The sequence below is a fragment of the Rattus norvegicus genome, chromosome 4 (assembly GCF_036323735.1).
Source record: "Rattus norvegicus strain BN/NHsdMcwi chromosome 4, GRCr8, whole genome shotgun sequence".
Lineage (NCBI taxonomy): Eukaryota > Metazoa > Chordata > Mammalia > Rodentia > Muridae > Rattus > Rattus norvegicus.
Window position 1 is genome coordinate 73124191 of NC_086022.1, and position 10556 is coordinate 73134746.

At 46.9% G+C, this 10556-nt stretch overlaps 1 protein-coding gene across 1 annotated transcript; it reads right to left on the reverse strand.

The window, feature by feature from the left end:
• Positions 1-4735: 4735 nt before the first annotated feature.
• Positions 4736-10241, reverse strand: Nobox (NOBOX oogenesis homeobox). Its single transcript, NM_001192013.1, has 9 exons — positions 10205-10241; positions 8160-8450; positions 7954-8058; positions 7508-7614; positions 7091-7197; positions 6746-6831; positions 6287-6518; positions 5667-5971; positions 4736-5040 (listed from the first exon to the last, which is right to left on the reverse strand). Exons 1-9 carry the CDS (start codon positions 10239-10241, stop codon positions 4736-4738), a joined length of 1575 nt encoding a protein of 524 aa, NP_001178942.1.
• Between the last annotated feature and the right edge of the window lie 315 nt (positions 10242-10556).

The window sequence follows — 10556 nt, forward strand, 5'->3', positions numbered from 1 at the left end:
CTTCTTCTAGGGTATAGCTTGCCTCCTTATGTTGGGCTTTACCATTTATTATCCTTTGTAGTGCTGGATTTGTAGAAAGATATTGTGTTAATTTGGTTTTGTCATGGAATATCTTGGTTTCTCCATCAATGTTAATTGAGAGTTTTGCTGGATACAGTAACCTGGGCTGGCATTTGTGTTCTCTTAGGGTCTGTATGACATCAGTCCAGGATCTTCTGGCCTTCATAGTTTCTGGCGAGAAGTCTGGTGTGATTCTGATAGGTCTGCCTTTATATGTTACTTGACCTTTTTCCCTTACTGCTTTTAATATTCTTTCTTTATTTTGTGCTTTTGGTGTTTTGACAATTATGTGACGGGAGGTGTTTCTTTTCTGGTCCAATCTATTTGGAGTTCTGTAGGCTTCTTGTATGTCTATGGGTATATCTCTTTTTTTAGGTTAGGGAAGTTTTCTTCTATGATTTTGTTGAAGATATTTACTGGTCCTTTGAGCTGGGAGTCTTCACTCTCTTCTATACCTATTATCCTTAGGTTTGATCTTCTCATTGAGTCCTGGATTTCCTGTATGTTTTGGACCAGTAGCTTTTTCCGCTTTACATTATCTTTGACAGTTGAGTCAATGATTTCTATGGAATCTTCTGCTCCTGAGATTCTCTCTTCCATCTCTTGTATTCTGTTGGTGAAGCTTGTATCTACAGCTCCTTGTCTCTTCTTTTGGTTTTCTATATCCAGGGTTGTTTCCATGTGTTCTTTCTTGATTGCTTCTATTTCCATTTTTAATTCCTTCAACTGTTTGATTGTGTTTTCCTGGAATTCTTTCAGGGATTTTTGTGTCTCCTCTGTATGGGCTTCTACTTGTTTATTTATGTTTTCCTGGAATTCTTTCAGGGATTTTTGTGTCTCCTCTCTATGGGCTTCTACTTGTTTATTTATGTTTTCCTGGAATTCTTTCAGGCATTTTTGCGATTCCTCTCTGTAGGCTTCTACTTGTTCTCTAAGGGAGTTCTTCACGTCTTTCTTGAAGTCCTCCAGCATCATGATCAAAAATGATTTTGAAACTAGATCTTGCTTTTCTGGTGTGTTTGGATATTCTATGTTTGTTTTGATGGGAGAATTGGGCTCCGATGGTGCCATGTAGTCTTGGTTTCTGTTGCTTGGGTTCCTGTGCTTGCCTCTTGCCATCAGATTATCTCTAGTGTTACTTTGTTCTGCTATTTCTGACAGTGGCTAGACTGTCCTATAAGCCTGTGTGTCAGGAGTGCTGTAGACCTGTTTTCCTCTCTTTCAGTCAGTTATGGGGACAGAGTGTTCTGCTTTCGGGCGTGTAGTTTTTCCTCTCTACAGGTCTTCAGCTGTTCCTGTGGGCCTGTGTCTTGAGTTCACCAGGCAGCTTTCTTGCAGCAGAAAATTTGGTCTTACCTGTGGTCCCGAGGCTCAAGTTCGCTGGTGGGGTGCTGCCCTCGGCCTCTCTGCGGAGGCAGCAACCAGGAAGACCTGTGCTGCCCCTTCTGGGAGCTTCAGTGCACCAGGGTTCCAGATGGTCTTTGGCTTTTTCCTCTGGCGTCCGAGATGTGTGTGCAGAGAGCAGTCTCTTCTGGTTTCCCAGGCTTGTCTGCCTCTCTGAAGGTTTAGCTCTCCCTCCCACGGGATTTGGGTGCAGAGAACTGTTTATCCGGTCTGTTTCCTTCAGGTCCAGGCGGTGTCTCAGGCAGGGGTCCTGCCGCTCTTGGGCCCTCCCCCACGGGAGCCCAGAGGCCTTATACAGTTTCCTCTTGGGCCAGGGATGTGGGCTGGGGTGAGCAGTGTTGGTGGTCTCTTCCGCTCTGCAGCCTCATGAGTGCCCACCTGACCAGGCAGTTGGGTCTCTCTCTCACGGGGTCTGGGAGCAGAGAGCTGCTGCGGGCCGGGATCCACGGGTCAGAAATGTAGTTTATAAACAGTTTTTTAAAAACATTCAAAACCGAGAGATCAAATAACAACAAATGGTGAGGATGTAAAGAAAGATGAATCTCTGTCTGCTACTGGTGGGAGTGTAGCCTAGTGTGGCCTCTGTGGAAGTCAGTATGGGAACTTTTAAAAAACTAAGTAAATGTAACTACCATAAAACTCAACTATACAACTTTCCGCACAAAACATTCTGAATATTACCACAGTGACACCTACACAGCCATGCTTATTGCTGCATTGTTCAGAGCAAGGAAATGGATGTCTGTTGACGGAGAATGGAGAATGAAAATGTCTCAGGTGAGGATGCTTTCAGCTAACCATTGGACTGAACACAGGGTTCCTAATAGAGAAGTTAGAGAAAGGACTGGAGGAGCTGAAGGGGTTTGCAGCCTCATAGGAAGAAAAACAATATGAACCAACCAGACCCCTCAGAGCTCCCAGGGACTAAACCACATGGAGGGACCCATGCTCCAGCTGCCTATGTAGCAGAGGATGCTGTTTTTTTGGCTTCAATGGGAGGAGAGGCCTTTGGTCCTGTGAAGGCTCGATGCCCCAGTGTAAAGGGATGCCAGGGTGTTGAGGTGAGAGTGGGTGGATGGGAGGGGGAGCATCTTCATAGAAGGAGGGGCAAGGGGATAACATTTGAAATGTAAATACATAAAATATCCAGAAAAAATGTGGTATCTATACATAATAGAATTTTTTTCATGTGTAAAAACTGAAACTTGCAGAAAAATGAATAGAACTAGAAGGTATTCTGTTAAATGAGGTAATACCAACTCAGAATGACAAAAAAATACTTTTCATATAGAATTCCTAGTTTACCACACATATACATATGCATGTGTATAACATGGTAAGCTAGGATATATACATATATATATCATATATTTCCATGTATATATGTACACATATACATATATGTGTGTACATGTCTGTTGTAGATCGGTGCAAGTATGGGCATAGGTTATGACACTAGAACAGAAACCATGAGAGGGAGGAACAAGGTGTTGAGGAAAGGAGTAGGGCAATAGGATACATGAGTCAAGAAAAGGGCAACAAGGTTCTGGGGTAGAATGGTGGAAGGAGGGTCAAGGAAATAGGACAGAAGAATAAATGAATAAATGAAATTGTGTTTAGAAGTGCCATAATGAAACCTAATATATATGCTAATTAAAATAACAAAATATTTGTCTCAGTTTTTTATTGCTGTGATAAGACATCATGACCAAAGGAACTTGTAAAAGGAAGTATTTATTTGGGGCTGTTTCAGAGGATGAGTCGAAGACCACTGTAGTGGGGAGCTTGGCAGCAGGCTGGTAGTCATAGAGTTAGGGCAGTAGCTAAGAGCTTATATTGTGATCCGCAAGCAGGAGGCAAAGACATCCAATTTGGAGTACCCATGACACATATCTACCAACAAAGCCATAACTCCTAATCCTTCCCCAACCATTCCACCAATTGAACACTGCACATTCGAATATGTGAGCCTATGGGAGCCATTCAGACCACTACGATGTTCTTATGAGGCAGGAACGACAGCAGGTGTCCCCTAAGTATACAGCATTTGTTATGCAGTTAGGTTGACAGGAGAAATACCTTACCCAGTTGCATCACAGGAAATATGTTGATTTTATTGGGTCACTAAAAGTAGGTTCTTCTAATAATGCTATTGTAGGAGATAGCCGTGGATAGTGTTGGATGACAGTACAGTTGAGGACTCATGGCTACCTTAACTCTCTAGTGCCACTAATAGATTATTTTCCAAGGGAATGCCGAAGTACCTTATATACCTTTATTATCCTGCTTATAAATTTAGCAACAGTTGAAATATAAATATCCTAAATCGAATGATGCAATTTTCAAATAGAATAAAATTTCTGAGCCAGCTGATCTTCTGTGAGAATTTTAAAACATCTTAATAAGACCAGAAAGAGCTGAACAGGTGATATAAATCTTCATGTATTTCGATTTAAGACATTATTTCTCCAAGTACAAATTAGGAGAAAACTGGACTCAAAGCATCTTTTATGAAAATATCCTGGAGGCTGTAGTTGTCAAAAATATAAATAGGCCAAACAAAACACCACACTAATGTTGACAAAGACGGAAAGATCCTTGGTTCCTTCATCCCAGCCCAGTGAGAGTTCTATTAGAGATGAGAGGTACATGACATCAGGTACCAATGACACCTCATTCTTCTCCCCACCCTTCACTAATAGGTTTTTTTTGGGGGGGGGCAGGGGGTAAGTTGGAATTCACAGCAATAGATAATTGACACTTAATAGCTTCGCATTTCTCTTGTGGCACTATTCCTACAAGGTCCAAACTGGAGAGAGGAGTCCAGACTCACCTTCAGTTCTGAGTTTGGGAATACACTATTTTAGTGGCAGGACTGAAGGAAAAGCATAAGGTGCCCAAAACCTCCCTTAATAGAGAACTGGGCCCAGAAAATGCCAGGTTTCACATAGGGATGCCCAGTGGGGATCTCCCAGAAAGGTTAACTAGCAGAGTAAATAAGTCAAGTGACACGGTTCTTCATTCACAAAACACCCAACTGTTTTATTGCATACACTGTCTAGGATGCAAGTAATACCACACGTAACATTTAGAGTAGCATGATCCTTCTTTCTTTCCAATTCTTAGCAGGTAAAGGGAAAATGTGATGTCTGCTCTCTTTCTAAGTCCAGGCTGAAGAGACCTTGGACCTCCATAGCAGGTCAGTCCATAGCCTTTCAAATTTGTCAGCGCTGTTCTCCTGCCACCCCAAGCCTCCAATAAGACCTTCTCTTTACTCCTTAGCTCCACCAACTTGGCTATCCTTATTTTTGTCTCTGACCTCCTCTGGTGCAGGCTGCTCAAGGGAAGAGGAAGTCTGCTCATCTGGCATTTTGCTTATCGAGGTCCCTGTCACTGCTCTAGTGCCTCCGAGAAGCCCACTTAGGCCTAATGAAGGCTGCTTGCTCAGAGTTGGAGCACATGGAGTGGGAAACAAGTCAGGAAAATAGCCCTCTGCCCCTAGGGGGTGTCCCTGTGGGTGGTGTGGGCGAGGGAAGGGAGGTTCTGGCAAACAATGGCCGCTCCAGGGTCCTGGACCTATGGAGTCAAAGAACATGGCAATTATTGGACAGGACAAAGAACATCGAATACCATTAAATAAATTGTGGAAGGGTCTGTCTCTTCTTTCTTGGGACCATGACTTAGGTTCCTAGTGGATGTCTGAGTAAAACATTAACACTAACCTCTCCCCCCTAGGATCCTGATTACCGATACTGTGTGCTTTATTGACTGGGACTTAGTAGACCACAGGTCAAGGTCAAGGTCAAGGCCAAGGCCAAGGGCTGGCTTATATAGAGGCACCAAGGAGACAAGGAAGCACCTGGAAATCTCTTTCATTTTTCCTTACAGAACTCTTTTCATGCATGAGATGGAGGGCTTTGGGGTTTCAGAAGTCCACATCGTTTGGTATAATTAGCTGCTACCAATTCTGTACCAGGTCCTTTTGATCACCGTTTCTAGTGGTCACCAAATACCCCAGCAGTATGAAATCTGGGCTCCAGTGCCAGGCCAACAGAAGTTTCAGGACAGCTCCGATCAGTGGCAAGCAAGAGGTTTGCTCACCACCTAGATCTGCCTCATTCCGCCTTCTAGGTAGGGAGGTATTCTGTCCTTTCTCAGCTTCAAATGAAAAGGGGTTGTTATTCTTTCTAGCCGAAACTCACCCGTGTTTCCAGCTGTTGGCTGCAGCAAGATCTGACCTGATTGGGGCCCTGGGTAATAATCCTGTGATGAGTCCCCATTGAGGCCGAAAGGAAATGAAAACAGAGAGTCTTCTGGTGGTAGAAATGGCAGTGGGCTTGGGATAGGGAGAGGGAAGGGAGGCAGATACGGAACCTGGGACTGAAGGGGTGGGAAAAGGGGGGTCTGTGGAGCCTGGGTGAGCTGGAACGAACCCAGCTGGTTGCTTGCTTGGTAATCCTGAGGTCCCATGTCTTCCAAATTTGAGTAGATGGGAGGTGAGGTGATACTACGGAAGATAGAGGAGTATTTAATGAGATGTAACAGTGAACTCATTCCCACCACACAGTGAAGAGACCATTCCCTCGTAACTCCTTTCTCCATCTCCTGGGACAGTACATCTGCCACTTCATCTTCCCAGTCCCTGCTCACTGCTCCCCTTGCTTCACTTCTACTGCTACAATGCTAGATCACTCCTACCCAAACTCATACATCGTGGCACTCCCCATCACATAAGCCATTTCAAGACCCATTCAGCCCTCTCCTTTCTACATCACCATTCTTTTCTTCTTTCCAAGGTTACAAATGAACTCAGGTCCCATACCTAGTACCCCAGGACCCACAGGGCTTGTCCTTGTATATGCTGTCACTGCCAGGAACATCCCTCAGCGGAGGTAGCACTTGAGGAGCTTGAAAGGGACCCAGAGGAAGAGGAAGGTTGGTCCTTCGAATAGGTGGGGGACTGAGGAGTGGTGGAGTCACTGCCACCCTCTCAGCACTCTCATTGTGCTGAGAGGACGTTAGAGTCTGGTCCGAAGTCAGCAGCACGGGGGGCTCTAGGAGAATAGAGCAAACAGGAGCACTTAGCACAAGAAGATGGGGGTGGAGAGGTAGCCGTGTCACTGCTGAATGGCTGACAGTGCAATCAATGCTCAAGGCTCACTGGTACAAAACCCTGGAGAACTGTGATCACTGCCACCTTTATGGAGTGAAGACTTTCTGTTTCAATGGTCTTCTTAGCTTTTATTCCCTCCTCAAAACCTTTCTGAAAGCAGGATCTCACCAGTAAAGCCATCCAGAATGTTCTCTGGAGGAACAGGGCCAGGTTCTAGGTCTGTAGGCATAGGACCTAGGAGCTCAGGTGCAGATCTGGAGGCAGAAAGAAGGATGTCTGCATCTTGTAGCTATTAAATGTAGAATTCCAATTTGGTGCAAGGAAAGGGGCCACTTACAAGGCACCAGCAACTCCTTGTCTCTAGCCCAGCCCAGCCCAGATCCCTTAAAGGATTAGTTCAGCATCCCTAGCTCTTACTCCCACCTCTACCATTCTCCTTCAAGACCCCGGAACTGCTGTGCAGACTTCACCTCTGCTTGGTGTGAACACCCAATTACCCGAGGCTGTTCTCACCTGCACTGGCTGCTGTTAGCCCTCGGGGGTGCAGGACCATTATTATCTTCCTTCTCGTTTAGTTTCTCTACTTTTCGCCACTTTGCCCTACGGTTCTGAAACCACACCTAGGGATAGAGAAAGGGCACCTGAACTTGAGAATGCTGACAGAGACAAAGGCTTGGGCGTGACTGTGGAGGACACTTTCATAGGTTTTGGCTACTACTTCTGAGCTTAGAGGTATAAAAGATCTCTATAGTGTCTTCCTTCCTCTTTTAATTGGCTAAAGCTGTGGCCCAGGAACAGTTGGGACACCCTTACATCTGAGACTAACTTCAGCCTCTAGCTCAGCTGAGGCTGAGCACATGGCCTCTCCTAGAGAGTGCTAACCAGCAGCTTCCAGATTACTCTTCTGACCAATTAGCCAGCCCCCTTTACCATGATGCGTTGGGGAGTCACCCCCACCATCTGGGCAATCTCATGGCGTTTGTCACTGTCAGGATAGTGGTCTTCCTGGAATATCCGTTCCAGCTCTTCCAGCTGGTCTGCAAAAAGAAGACATTTAATGGAAGAGGCCAGACACATAGCAGGAGAGAAGAAAGGGGATTCTCTTTGTGCACCCACAGCAGATAAGGCCCTTGGCCCCTGCCCAAGAGCCAGGCCTCCTCTCATGCATTGTGTGACATCTACATTTCTGAATCTTCTATCCTGGTCTAAGACAAGACAGCCTGCCTGGTCTTCCCTTCAGGGGTCAGAAGTGATGGCACTGCCGTGGATAAAGAGGAACATTCAGGGCAAAGCTGACTAACCACACTCCAACATCTCCTCATGCCATATTGCTTGCACAGCTCAGACTACAGTTTCCACCACCTTTGGGGACCAACCTGAGCGGTACAGGGTTCGAGTCTTTTTCCGAAACTGACAGGTTGCTTCTAGGGGTTCCTTCTTCAGGTCCCTCTCTCGAAAGTTGAGGGGATTTGGGACTTGGCCTGGCTCAGAAAGCATAGATTTGTGAATAGCACGTACTGAGAGACACGATGAGAGATGTTAACACCAACCAAACCTGTGGTGTTCAGCTTTCTGGGCTTACCTGGGCCTGCAGACATGGATGGCTTCACTGTCTCTGCCTTTTTCTCTTGGAGAGAAGAACCTTTTTTCTGGGGTTTGGGACTACACACAGCTGGTGAGGGGGCTGTGTGCACTCTACAGGTGTCAGCATCAATGCAATCCCCAGAGGTCTTTGACAGTGGCCTCTTTCCCAAGCCAGCCCTGGGGAGTGAGGACAGCTTGTCTGGGTCACCTTGGACAAGTGGGGCAGGATCCTGTGGTGGTCCCTCTGTGTCCTGTGCAGCAGTCCTGGGCTTGTCACCAGCTTCCTGGCCTGTGAAGAACAGCAGCTACTCATCCCAGCACTAGGCGGTAGAACCCCTTCCTCCCATAGCCCATCTGTTGTGAGAACCCAAAGGGTCTTTGCCTGTCTACCCAATGAGGCCTAAATGCCACCTGGCTTTGTGCAGTCTAGAGGGTGGATTAGATAAATTCTCAACCTTCTCAATGCTGTGACCCTTTAATACGGTCCCTGATATTATGGTGACTCCCAACTATAAAATTATTTTTGTTGCTACTTCATAATTGTAATTTTGCCACTGTTGTGAGTGATAATGTAAATATCTGTGTTTTCCCATGGTGTTAGGCCATTCTTGTGAAAAGGGTCATTTGATGTCTCCAAAGGGGTCATGAACCACAAGTTGAGAGTCACTGGGTTACATAATCCAAGTGTAAACAGCCATCACACCTCTGCAGGTCTTAATGTGAGAGCAGTGGGAAGCCGGGTACACATTTTCTCAAATTTCCCCAGACTTTTGTCAGAGGTGCAAGTTCAGGGGACAAGCATCTGTTTGATATTTCTAATAGACAACGGTTGGGGAAGGGCCAATAGGAAGAGAGAAGCAGGCACACTGCCATTCTGGCTTTTCCTCAGACTAGCCCTTGTTTCAGAAGGGAAGCTAGGCACTGTGGCCAGGGAGGAGATAAGGCAAGGCCCTGGGTCTCCACCGCACAGGCAACAGCAGAGGCCATCAGAGGGAAGCACAGAGGGGTAGGAGGGGGCCTTTCCCTTCTCTGCTCCCTCTCCTCTCCTAACTCTCAACCCATGTGTTCTAGTTCCTCCCTCTTTTCCTTCCACCCAGTCCAACTCTTCTGCAGGTGAGGAAAAGCGCCCATCTGGAAGGAAAAACCCCTCCAACCAGCTGCGAAGCTCACCCTCCCCAACGCCGAGGCAATCCTTACAGATCGGCTTGCTGTGAAACCTAACAGGAGCACAGTACTGTTTAACACCCCCCTACCCCGGCAGGGGCTCCCCCCCAGGTGAAGAAATGGGGGTAGGTTTGCTGAATAATCAACCCAAGATCACACAGGGATGGGGTTCAGGGGCTCAGACCTGGATTCCACTTCCTGGAATCCAAACACTTCCCCTTCTTTACTTCATGTATTCATACCAAAAGAAAATTCACCTCAGGGAGTTGCTGACATTTCCAAAGAAACCAGAAAATGTGTAAGTAAATGCTAACTGGAGCCTTTGATATTGCCTCTAACAAACAAAACAAAACAAAACAAAAACCAAACAAACAAACAAAAACTTTCTAATATATAAAGCCGGAGACAAGTTCTGGCCCAGGAGCCTCTTCCAGATGCTTCTAAATATACCACAGAACCCCTTCAAAGAGGTGGAGGAGGGGGTTGCAGCCAGAGGATGAAGGAGTAATGGTGTCAAGGTTCGCTGGGACAAATAAGCTTCCCAACAGTAATTAACATGTAGCACAGTTATAAGCATGGCAAGGAGTAGGCACTCAATAAACTTGGACCTTATTCTACCAATGTACTGTAGTGAAAAAAGGCGAAGGGTGTGAGAACCTCGATTATAGCAGTGCTGGGGACCGAGGACGAACTTTATCCCCAGCATATCAGCGATGATCCCTCCATAGAAGGATGCGGTGAGGGGACCCTCCATAGAAGGATGCGGTGAGGGGACCCTCCCTTTCCCGTTACCTCCCACAGACCGAAATATGCTCTTCAGCCTAGCAGAGTGACCAGCAGACCTCAGAGGCTCAGCAAACCCTCCTCACCAAAGCTCACCCCGCATTTTCCTACAGAGCTTCTCCGGAGGTTCCATGGCCCAGGCTCCCACTCCTCCGCCGGCCCTGGTATCACAGGCGCGGCTTTAATGAGGTCCGTGGGGTGGCCAGGTGTGTGGAGTCTGCACAGACCTGGGAGCACAGCCGGATCTTGCGCCCCCAACTCCACCCCCAGGGCGAGGCACCGCACACCTGGGGTGGGGGTTGGGAGAGCCATCCTGCAGCTCCCTGTGTGCCTCAATGCAGCGCCAAGGGCATCAGGTACTCGTCACCTCCCTAAGGTCCGGGCAGGAGCAGAGCAGCAATGGAGGCGAAGCTCCCAGGCTAACCCACATCCAAGCACACAGTGAATG

What these genes read in the sequence shown, in the direction of transcription:
- Nobox (NM_001192013.1), bottom strand. Translation starts at nt 10,241, where the DNA reads ATGGAACCTCCGGAGAAGCTCTGTAGGAAAATGCGGG. An exon ending in TCGAACCCTGTACCGCTCAG is followed by an intron (nt 7,615 to 7,953) that starts GTTGGTCCCCAA and finishes TTCTTTTTGCAG; the next exon opens with ACCAGCTGGAAGAGCTGGAA. An exon ending in GCCAACAGCTGGAAACACGG is followed by an intron (nt 5,041 to 5,666) that starts GTGAGTTTCGGC and finishes TTGACTCCATAG; the next exon opens with GTCCAGGACCCTGGAGCGGC.